Genomic DNA, 11407 nt, shown 5'->3' on the forward strand with positions numbered 1-11407 from the left:
CCGCCCTTTGGCGAGTCGCTAGTTGCTCCCGACTTGAGTTTAGGAGTAGTCGGTCGGAGCATTTAGCGCTCTGAATAGCTCAGTCTATGTAGGTTCAGTTCACCCTGTGTCCGGGTCCCGCCGCGCCTGCCAGGCTCCCGGGTGGTCCGCGCCAGACGCCCACCCCAACTCGTCACCGTTTGTCGCTCCAAACGCTGAAGGCCCTCTGCGCATCGATAGTAAAATACACGCTGTTTGGTGGCTAAGGATGTTTGAGAGGCTTCGAAAGGAAAGCGGCTCCTGTGGAAGCGATAAAGCTCATGTATGCTTACACGACAAGTATGGAGTTCATGCAGGTTATATACAAAGCTATACTTATAGATACATTTCTGCGGGATGGGTGATTGCTCCCATGTTTGTCACGGTATACAAACATTTTAATTTCGATTCATAGCCTTTTTCAAGGGCCTTTTCTAACCGCATCAAATGCTTTTCGTTTTATCGGCTCTGTCAAAATTGGTTCCATATCGTATTTGAAATTCCTTCGTTCTTGAAATCGCTTGAAAGTATATTTCAGTAATGGACTGGCACTTGAGGTGCACGATTACTTTTCAAATGTTATCTGTTTGCAACCCATGAATATACAACTTTTATTTTTATTGATAAGTATTCTGGCCGTGCAACATGGAACTGCAAGCAGCGACGATTATCCCATTGCAAATTTGACCACTACTCAACTTATCTGTAAGTATCTTCCTACCTAATTGACATTTTATCTTGCTCTTTGCAAAAATGTGCAGTCATGTTGTTGATTCCATTTGTTGCTAATGCATAAACACGAGGATCACAAGGTCAATTAAGTTCAAAGCAAAGGTCAGTGAACTCTATAGAAAGCCACAACAAATTAAAACTAAAAGAAAAATCCATGACAAACACAACGTTTCTATTATCAACACGCGTTAGATGGATTATAATCGGATTTAAAAGGTAAACTTAACCCGGCGGCCGCTGGGCCTCCGCGCCACCCGCCGGCCGCTGGGGGGGGGGGGGCATATAGTTGCCCCCCCTTTACTTCTGCGACGATATCGTCGCAACGCGAAGAGATAGAGAAGTGAAACTTTACACACATCTTCCTGAATACCTAGCCGAGGTTGTGTCCAAATTTGGTGTCGATCCCATTTGAAATGACTTCACAGTGACGTCATAAGTGAAATTATAGATTTGCGACTCTCATATTCCTCACGATACATCAGATATATGAGACCGAATATAAAGGGTCGATTATTGGTCAGAAACTAGATGGAAGTGTAGTTGGGTGTTTTAGGATGACAGCAGGTGCTGTCTAGTTCATTTACAGCTGAGTTTCATGCTCAGCGTCATCAGAAACGGTTCATATCGGAAAACGACAAAACTTTATGACGTCACTGTGACGTCATCTTGGGTGCTACAACCACCAAACTTTCCTCAAACATTGCCTAGGTATTCATTTGAAGCTATGCCAAGTTTCACGTTCGTAGCTCATCAGGGTTCGGAGATATTTCACAAAACGTAAAGGGGGGGGCAACTTTATGCCCCCCCCCAGCGGCTCGTGGGTTAAAACAGCATATTACCTGACTACAGTAGGTTGATCATCTTATAATCTACTGCAGATAATAAACTGTTTACTCAATCATTTGCAGTAATCAGGTACGCTAACTGCTTGTAATGTAATTTATCTGCGACCACCAATTTTCCTCGTTGATTTCAGGCCAACAGTGTCTGGATGAGACGTCTGGCCTGCACTGCGAAATGACCATGGAGTTTTACGACTCCTGTGTGGAGGGAATTGAATCAAACTACGTACCAATCAACGAGTCAGGTAATAAACTGGTTACGCAAATGCCTGTAGGTCAATATTGTGAGAAAGCGGAGACGGTTCATACAGTTTGCGAAATGGAAGAATGATATCGATAGAATATGTGTTCAACAATATAACGCAGTAAGCCTATATATATATATATATATATATATATATATATAACTAATGGCACATCCTCACTGGAATGGGTTCCTTTAAACTCTCCCGTTTCACCACGTGACCTGCTGACTTCATGTGCCTGTCTGTCTGTCTGTCTGTGTACGCTCCAGTGTGGGTGCTGCACGACGAGTACTGCGCGGTGCCGACGGTTCCGCTGCTGGAGGAGCTGCCCGCCTGGGTCTCCACCAACACCTCCAAGCCGGCCGGTTACCCGGAGGACAGAACACCCAGTCCCATCCTGCACCCGTACGCCGAGGAGCGCTTCAGCGCCGCCGCCGCCGGGTGCGCCGCCCTGCTCACAGTCACCCGTCTGACGCTCATGGCGGCTGGCATCCTCACTGTACTTCACTGATGGCGTCAGCTGTGTCAGCAGCGGCTGGCGACAGACCGAGATGGCAGGTGTTCGGCTGCCGTTACTGTGTAAGTTACTGATACGACGCAGTCTGATATCGATAAAGAATTTCTGCTTATTTCCATTTTGAAATGCCTGTAAGGTTCCGTTATGTCATACAACCATTCAACGTAGGGATATGTAGTGTACCTGTGAAATAATATATACTTAATCATTATTTATCAAAATTGTATACCGAAGCCTAGCTCTGCAGGAATGAAAAAAGGTGATTACCATCCCCAAGCATCTTAGAGCATATGCCAGATAATTTTTTTTTTTTTATATTCTCACACATCTATCCACTCGAAAGGCATCGTTGCATTATTGTTTTATTCTTACTAAAAGTAAAATAAATCGATAAATTATTGCATTGATAATTACACGAAAAATAAGGTACGAAATAATGCAACCGTTAGCTCAAATCAAAAGTGGCACGCGCTCAAGGCTTCGCTGTTGAGCATAGGAGCAAACTATCAGCATCACCTCGCGGGCTCCATGATACCTCGCGGTATCATGGAACGTAGACGGTGACGCGCCTCTCTACACCATCTCTCGGGCGCAGTATCACGGGAGGTAGGCGATGACACCCGTTGCTACGCAAGCCCGCAGACGCTGTAACAGGGCAGGTAGGCGACGCCTTTCTACGCTACCTCCCGGACATATAGCTTTGGGGAGAGGCTGTAGCATCTCTCTACACGACCTCTCGGGCACTGAAGCAGAGGTAGGCATTGGCTTCTTTTCTACATACAACACCTCGCGAGCACTGTAGCGCAGCAAGTAGGTGGTGGCGTCCCTCTACGCCACCTCCCTGGCGCTGTAGCACAGCAGGTAGGCAGTGGTGTTGCGCTACTACGCCACCTCCCTGGCGATGTAGCGCAGCAGGTAGGTGGTAGCGTCCCTCTACGCCACCTCCCTGGCGCTGTAGCACAGCAGGTAGGCGGTGGCGTCGCGCACACTCGCAGCGGAGCTCTCTTTCACCACGGTATCGTCGATGAAGAGCCAGCTGGCGGCGGGGTGGTTGAAGCAGTAGGCCGTGTAGTGGCCGCTGTGCTGGCTGCCGTGGTGCTCCACCACGCCGTACAGGTCGTACACCAGACTGTGAGAGTCCGGGTGCGGCCCGATCGCCAGCTGACTGAGGTCCAGGTCACGCAGCGGGAACGACACCTGAGCGTGCGCCTTGCGCGCCGTGCTGCCGGCGAAGCTGAACCGCTTCAGGTGCAGGATGACGACAGGCGGCAGTCGCCACAGGTCGAGCTTCTTGTAGACGTCGTGGCGGCGCCGGCACTTGGGGCAGCTCCAGTCGTTGATGAGGTCTCCGCGCACGTACTGGTCAAGGCAGTGGTACAGACTGGCCCTGCCGGCGGCCGGCAGCGCCAGCGGCAGCGACAGCAGCGAGAACGTCTCGAACGTGGCCGACTCGAAGCCGCAGGCGGTGCAGAGCAGAGTCGACTTCTGCAGGCCATGGAACAGGCGCGTCACGATCGAGTCGTTGGCGCGCCGGAACTGGCGCCACACGGCCTCGCCCGCCTCGTGGTCGGGCAGGTTGTCGGCGGACGGTCTCTGAGGCGGCGCTCCAGCCGCGGCCGCAATGTTCAGGTCGTCGTGCAGCCACTCCAACAGTAATATGATAAACTCGTGAGCGTCGTGCATGCGCATGCCGCCAAAGTCCCTTCGGCGTGCGCTAACTGCATTACGGAAACGGTGAGGCGACACATATCGAAACTTTCGCGACCAGATGACACCCAATAACTGAGCGATTTCCTTCGCTATTTGACCTTGATTTATTGAATTTTGATTCAAATCTTCGTAGAAAAACTCACTCACCATATAGTTAACCAAATCCTGTGTTTGTGCAAGCACCTGTAACACGGCATTCATATAGCAGGTATTTCCCAGATTTTCCAGGCCCGTGGCTCCGGCCGGTAGGGCCACTGCTGAGGTTTTCAATGCCAGGTACTGACTGGTCCGAGACACGGTGCGTACCCAGCGCTGGATGTCGGTCTCGCTCGCCAGACACTCGGACCCGACTGTTGATGCCGTAGAGCGGGATGCTGAGGTGTCGTAGCGGAACGATGACGATGATGATGAGGATGCCGTCGGCGAGGGGTACTGGAGCCCATCCTCACCGGCGACACGGCGCCGACCCAGCGACCCGTCTCCCCTAGTCGGCGCCAGGCTGTGGGAGCCATCCCCCGCCGTGGTGAACTCAGACGCGCACAGCCGACGCGCATACGCTTTGATCAGCTCGATCACATGTCGGAAGATTGGACAGATTTTCGGAGATCAATTATTGAGATCAGTAATTACGGCATAGTTATTCTAATAATGCAGTCTTATAACTTTCTGATACCAATAAATATTCTAAAACTGAATAATTTACCCGAAGCATGGTCAAATGAAATGATTTCAGCAGCGATTTCAAATGACAGCGGGGCCAAAAATATGCTGGTAGGTATATTCGTGACTTATTACTTGGAGATCTTCCAGCAAACCATTTAATGAGCTATGAGAAAAAATATCTATAACAACAAAAAAGCATCATGGAAGTGCATAATATTCTTGTGAGCTCACAAAATGAAGACAATACCTTCTGTATAACGGGCTCAAAGGCCAAAAATGAAACTGATTTCTGAGGTTTTATGTGAGAAGTCAATCGGTTGCTATTCTACCAGCCTAAACGATCTGGAAAAATTGTTCGAGCGTATTCCTATTTTATAATAAAACTAGGTGGAATTATTTTTAACTAAACTATTAATTTACTCGAATGTTATTTTCATTGGGATGTTTCAAAACGTTATGCTTTCAAGCAGAAACCTAAAAAGGAAAAACATACATGTTATTCTCATCAGCGGCCTACTCTGCCGAAGATTTGGAGATAACGTAAGGGTTGTTGTCAATAGTTAAAACACTATTCGTTAGAATTGTGTTTTTCTATTGAAAAAGAAATCTGAGTTTCCTGACAATTTGGCAAAAGCTGCCTGAGATCAGTACATCTTGATACCAGAGAAAATGGCAGCTCCAAAAATTCTGTTTTTTTTTCAGAATTTCTTGTGGGCCAGGTGATCTAGGCTCTGGTATGGGGTTCTCCTCCCGGGACAATCTGGTGCACGTGTATTTAAATGAAAATAAAGGTACCAACGAGTACAGGTATATGTGTTATGTATATGGACGAGATAATATCAAATTATTTTTGCACACCATTGTGATTTACTTCGCCTACAAAGGATAGTTGACAGCTTGCATTTGTATTTATTAATTATCAATAAACAAAGGTACGCATACAACAGCCAACTTTATTATTCATGCTCGCCTAAATAGCGTTTCAACGAATACATGTTTTGGCAATTTTGGAATTATCATTATTGTTGCATAATGTCACCTACTTGACAGGGAATAAGAAAACTTTTATTTTCGAGGCTTCGAAGTTGGCTCAGTATTGGTGTCTGGGCTCTCGCTTACACGCTGCTGGATATTTGTCGTCACAGCTTCGCGTGGCCCATTGCCCGTAGTCAGCATTGATCGTTGTGCACTTGCAGTCTTCACCCAAACACTTGAACCAGTGCGTCCAGTCGGCCGTAGACGGGCGAGTCTTCGCCTGAAGAATCGCCCAGGCCAGGGGTCGGTTGTAGTTCTTCAAAACTTTGACGACATACTCGCTGTCAGCCTCAGAGGTTCCGTACACTGGGGTGGCACCACCCATCTCGGAGCAGGCACTGACGATGTCGTGGCCGGCTACGGGTCTGTCCGTCAGGGTGTAGCACATGCCGTCCATCAGGAACCAGCCACCGTTACACGTGGGCACCGAGTCTGGACCCGGAGGCGGTCTTGTGGTCTCCGAATAGTGGCTGGGAAGAGGCGCGTCTGGATCTTCGTCAATGAAACAGCGGCAGCCGTTGGGGCAAAAATCTTTCAGAGAAACAACTTTAAGTGGATATTTCGGATTATCACATTCATGCGACTCAGAGCATGGAATCCACTCCTCCTGTAAACCTTTGTAATCGCAATGTTCTGCATTTGAAATAACTGAAAGCGTAAATATAGTCGTTATGAAAATGGCGTCTCGCGGTCGAAGCTTCATAATTTGATTTTGTTAATTTTACAGCTATAATATGAAATTACAAAAGATTCAAGTTTCGAGATCCTTCAAGAGTCAAGCAAGATTGCGGTTTTTGACACAGGTTGACACAATGCTACACGTGCCAATATGAAACAGCGTACCGCATTCGAACAAAGCCACTAATGCGAGGGATTGCCAGTCGTCACCTTCCCTGCCTCCTTGGTGGGGTAGGTGCCGCTCTTTATGCAAAAATCACAGCCTGTTTCGGCTGTTTGTAATTTACTTTTGAAGTTACATAAGCCAACAGGTGGTGGTAATAAATGATACTTAAAAAGATCACTTTGCCTTTGAAGTGGTCGCCTAAAACCACGGCACAACGCTATCCGATTGCAGAAATCCGCATTCGTACTGTCTATAAAAACCTGTCACTTTTGCCAAAACGTCTTTTTGCATTGCTGGTTGTGTATGTGGGTGATCATGACACGGGTCTTAATATAGCTGAAGCATAAACTATAAATGCAAATCAATGAATTCGCGTACACATAAATTATAGCAAAGCCACAGCAATTAAACAATCCCCGTTAATATTGCCATTAATTTCCTTATGTACGTAGGTACATACAACTTATAAGTTATAAGCGAACGTTTGCAGAGATCAAGTCAAAGAAGCACTTTTAAACCATCCTCAACACATTCAGGTCTCGCAAAATTGTACGTGCCTTACATGACAGAGAACAACAGCTCATGCCTAAATGGGTGATCTACTAAACACAGATTTGTCTTCCGCAGAAAATTCACTTCTGTCATAACTCCACGAGTCAGCTTGTCGTGATCTCGTTCCAACTCGATCGATCGCCCCGGTAACAGGTGCAGGTCGCTGACGACCCGAGACCGGCGTCCGGGCGGCGGGCGCGGCGTCGACGGGGCCGTCGAAGCCGACAGTCTCGCCCGGCGTCCAACCGACGTGCGGCCGACGGTCTGGACGGAGGCGGAGCAGTGGCCTCTCCAGTCGCGCTGGAACACTCAGCCGTGCGGTACACGGTTGTTACGCTCTGTTCGGACGGCACGTGCCCCAGCGCGCTGCACGCCGCCGGTAAAAATAAATCCCTCCGATCGGTGTTCGACCCAGGTGCTGGCGGGGCGTGCACAGGTGCGCGGCGCCGCTCAGCCCCGGCCTTCGGTCGGTGGATCTGGGACAGCCGAGAGCCGCGGAGTGTCGGCGGAAAACTGGCGGAGGATCGAGGGAGTGAGTGCGGCACAGGTGTGGAGCAGAGGTGAACAAAGGGCGGCCGATCTGCCGGCGTGTGAGCGGGGTGAGGAGACACGGTCCGCGCCAGCAGTGGCAGAGAGTGAGGGTGAGCGAGTGTCGGAGGACGTCACTGCCGAGGAGCACCGATAATAGGTAAGTTGTTGCCTAAGAAAAAAGCTTCTGCATAGGTATTCCATTAATGTAAAAAGCAGTGATACTGAACAAGCTACCAAATTTTTACTAATTAGTGATGCAAAATGTGAGTTATTTTTACTGGTTTTTATCCATTTATTCCCATTCCATATTTGACCAAAACAGAGGAAGTAGAAGAAAGGGAAGAAGTAGATATACAGAGAGAAAGAGAGAGAGAGAGAGAGAGAGAGAGAGAGAGAGAGAGAGAGAGAGAGAGAGAGAGAGAGAGAGAGAGAGAGAGAGAGAGAGAGAGAGAGAGACAGAGACAGAGACAGAGACAGAGACAGAGACAGAGACAGAGACAGAGACAGAGACAGAGACAGAGACAGAGACAGAGACAGAGACAGAGACAGAGACAGAGACAGAGACAGAGACAGAGACAGAGACAGAGACAGAGACAGAGACAGAGACAGAGACAGAGACAGAGACAGAGACAGAGACAGAGACAGAGACAGAGACAGAGACAGAGACAGAGACAGAGACAGAGACAGAGACAGAGACAGAGACAGAGACAGAGACAGAGACAGAGACAGAGACAGAGACAGAGACAGAGACAGAGACAGAGACAGAGACAGAGACAGAGACAGAGACAGAGACAGAGACAGAGACAGAGACAGAGACAGAGACAGAGACAGAGACAGAGACAGAGACAGAGACAGAGACAGAGACAGAGACAGAGACAGAGACAGACAGAGACAGAGACAGAGACAGAGACAGAGACAGAGACAGAGAGAGAGAGAGAGAGAGAGAGAGAGAGAGAGAGAGAGAGAGAGAGAGAGAGAGAGAGAGAGAGAGAGAGAGAGAGAGAGAGAGAGAGAGAGAGAGAGAGAGAGAGAGAGAGAGAGAGAGAGAGAGAGAGACAGAGACAGAGACAGACAGACAGAGCGGAGACTAAAATATTAGATGGCAAACGAGAAAATATATAAAACCCCTGTCTCGTCCCTGCCTATCCAATTAACACCTCTGCCTCTCTCTCTCTCTCTCTCTCTCTCTCTCTCTCTCTCTCTCTCTCTCTCTCTCTCTCTCTCTCTCTCTCTCTCTCTCTCTCTCTCTCTCTCTCTTTCGCTCCCCGATCGGTACAACGAGGCAGGGTTACTTATCATTGCTGATTCATTCCAGTCCTTCGGCTAGTTTCTTTTGGCAGCCTCTCGAGTTTGTGGCACACCCGGCATCAGCCACATCAGCGTACCCGCGCAACTCTCGGTGCCGCAATCCAGGCATCAACCGAACAAAACACACGCACCCCGGCAGCCACAGCCCGCCCTCCTTCAAAACGACGAGAGATAGCGGACGGCCGACGCCTGAGTGGTAGACTGACCCGCATCACACCATGTTTGACTGAAGGTATGCAGGCCCGCAATACACGCCTGGGCTCAGCCGAACAAACGGACTCTTGTAGCGTTGCACGGTAAAGAAAGATTTTCTAATAAATGGGTTTTACGAATGTGGAGAAGCGTCATGATACTGATTCCTATCAATATTATTTAGACATGTCAACACAAATGCGTGCTTAGTTAGCATTTTGTACTCACTGCCAAATTACGGCAGGCATTTAGTGGTGCGGTGCCACTTGCCAGCCCTTCTCACACTGCTTGGCATGAAATCAGTAGGTTCGTAGTGTGGCACCTGCAGCGACCTATCCTCATCTCTAGGGGCTGGATACGCAGCAGCCGACGTAATTATGAAAGAATGCGGTACAGTCAGCGTAAAGTCCCCGTGTCGGTGCGAATTTCAGGAAGCCGCGAGCGTCACCAAGAGTGCCACTGTGCGCCACTGGGGTAAAAAGTAGAGAGAAACGAGACTAGCGAGGCTAGAGAAGTAAACCTATCTTGCCTCTATAAGAAAGATAAGTTTATGAAAAGTAAAACTTGTTTTTTTTATAAATATTTTAGGTAGGTAGGTACATCTTGAATCTTTAATTCAACTTGAATGCGCTTCATCCCTTCACCAAAGAGACTCGTAAGCGGCTCTCTCAATTATTCGTGAAGACTAAGACAATTGGCGTATTGAAAAGCAAGTAACGCTTGTCGTTCCTTGAAGCAAAGTGGGACGTTTTTAGTGATCAGATCAACAGGGAGTCCTTTGAGGCGGAACAGTGACCTGAGGGGGGCATGACAGAAGTCCACGTCTACGGGCTGATGGAGTGATGGCAGTGAACGAGCGGCCTCCGGCTGACAGGCTTTGCTCCGCGTCTAAAATTATGCTCAACGCTGCTGTGAGCTAAGAGACTGGCGTGTGTAAAGCACCCTCCAGCGCCAGTGTGGGGTAAAGTCACGACCTTCCATTACAAAGACAGAATTCAGGCGCATCACCATAGCACAACGACTCGATAGCTTCCTACGATTTCCATAAACCATCCATCTCTAATGACTTTGCAAATACAGCACAACAATTTTGGCTTGTGCAGATCACAAGTGTCCATGGAAGCGGAATCGTTATCTCAGTGAGACTTTACTGCATGTGGCAATATACCTATGTCTACGACATGACTGCTATTTGGTACAGACTCTTTCTGAAGCCAGTAATGCTGCTTTGTTACCAATAGCTCTTTTCAATAAACAGGCGGCGGGAGGTGCGCCTTCGCCCTCCTCATTCTCAGCGTGAGCCCCGGATAAACCGCTCCGGGCCGCGGTGCTAGCTGATGCGCTGGTCGGCGGCAGTGCGGAGCCTGCCCCCGGGCGGTGTGTACGTGAGGGGGGGTCTGGGTCAGCCGGGGGGGGGGGGAGGGGGGAACAAACTCACCACGGGCTCGAACCATTTGTTTACCTTTCCGACCCTCGCGACCTTGTTTCGTGAATAGCGGGCTAAAAACATTTCATGGGAGCTATTTCTGGAAACGTTTATTCGCGCTATGAGTGGTCTTCGCCGCCCAGAGAGGAAGCATTTACTCGGCTATCTCCCTCCACTACAAACATTTCTTATCTCGTTGGAAATCGAACAGTGCAGAAAATGAAAGACAAAAAGAACTCGAATAGTGCCTCCATGGATGATGCGTTAGGTCGCCTCGTCAACTACGGCGGGGCTGCGGCTGCCCTTAGCCTCCGACTGTCCGTTGACAAATGGGGGCCTCCTCTTTTTCTGCTAGTGTTAGTTGATTTCAATTGATGACAATTACATTAACGTTTTTTTTTTCAGACAGACATCCATTCGTCCAGAGGACGGTGCAGACAATGTGCCGACTATGTTCTGACGCTCTACTGTCTGTCTGTGGTCTCCACAGTCTCCGCAGTGGACGCCATAGTCGTAAGTGCTGGTCTTCTCTGAAACGGGGATCCGTACGTCTCAGGCGCCTAAACGGTAGGGCCAAATTGGCCTGACAGTTGACAACTGTTCATTCCTATTATAACATGAGCTCATCATAACCAGAAACGGTGCTCGTCCTTCACTGAATCAGTCATTCGATGACATCCGTTAGTCATAGAGTGACCGTAGGGGAGGTGGCTCTCAGTGATCGAAGGGGGTATCCACCCAGTGACCGGCGGAGAAATTGGTCACTCATTGACCGAAAGGGCGTAGCTCAGT

At 48.9% G+C, this 11407-nt stretch overlaps 2 protein-coding genes across 2 annotated transcripts; one reads left to right on the forward strand and one right to left on the reverse strand.

The window, feature by feature from the left end:
• Window positions 1–287: 287 nt before the first annotated feature.
• LOC122375672 lies at window positions 288–2567 on the forward strand. The gene is made up of 3 exons (XM_043355155.1): window positions 288–723; window positions 1727–1837; window positions 2107–2567. The coding sequence occupies exons 1-3, from the start codon at window positions 615–617 to the stop codon at window positions 2346–2348; spliced, it is 462 nt and encodes a 153-aa protein (XP_043211090.1). The 5' UTR covers window positions 288–614; the 3' UTR covers window positions 2349–2567.
• A 136-nt stretch (window positions 2568–2703) lies between these two features.
• LOC122375671 (ubiquitin carboxyl-terminal hydrolase 11-like) lies at window positions 2704–4811 on the reverse strand. The gene has a single exon (XM_043355154.1). It carries the CDS (start codon window positions 4263–4265, stop codon window positions 3288–3290), a length of 978 nt encoding a protein of 325 aa, XP_043211089.1. The 5' UTR covers window positions 4266–4811; the 3' UTR covers window positions 2704–3287.
• Between the last annotated feature and the right edge of the window lie 6596 nt (window positions 4812–11407).

Source organism: Amphibalanus amphitrite, unplaced genomic scaffold, assembly GCF_019059575.1.
Source record: "Amphibalanus amphitrite isolate SeventyFive unplaced genomic scaffold, NRLGWU_Aamphi_draft 001892F_arrow, whole genome shotgun sequence".
NCBI classification, from domain to species: Eukaryota; Metazoa; Arthropoda; class Thecostraca; order Balanomorpha; family Balanidae; genus Amphibalanus; species Amphibalanus amphitrite.

Coding starts and splice junctions, on each gene's coding strand:
- LOC122375672 (XM_043355155.1), top strand. CDS start 615: ATGAATATACAACTTTTATTTTTATTGATAAGTATTCTGGCCGTGCAA. Junction 724..1,726: donor GACCACTACTCAACTTATCT/GTAAGTATCTTC, acceptor CGTTGATTTCAG/GCCAACAGTGTCTGGATGAG. Junction 1,838..2,106: donor CGTACCAATCAACGAGTCAG/GTAATAAACTGG, acceptor TGTACGCTCCAG/TGTGGGTGCTGCACGACGAG.
- LOC122375671 (XM_043355154.1), bottom strand. CDS start 4,265: ATGAATGCCGTGTTACAGGTGCTTGCACAAACACAGGATTTGGTTAAC.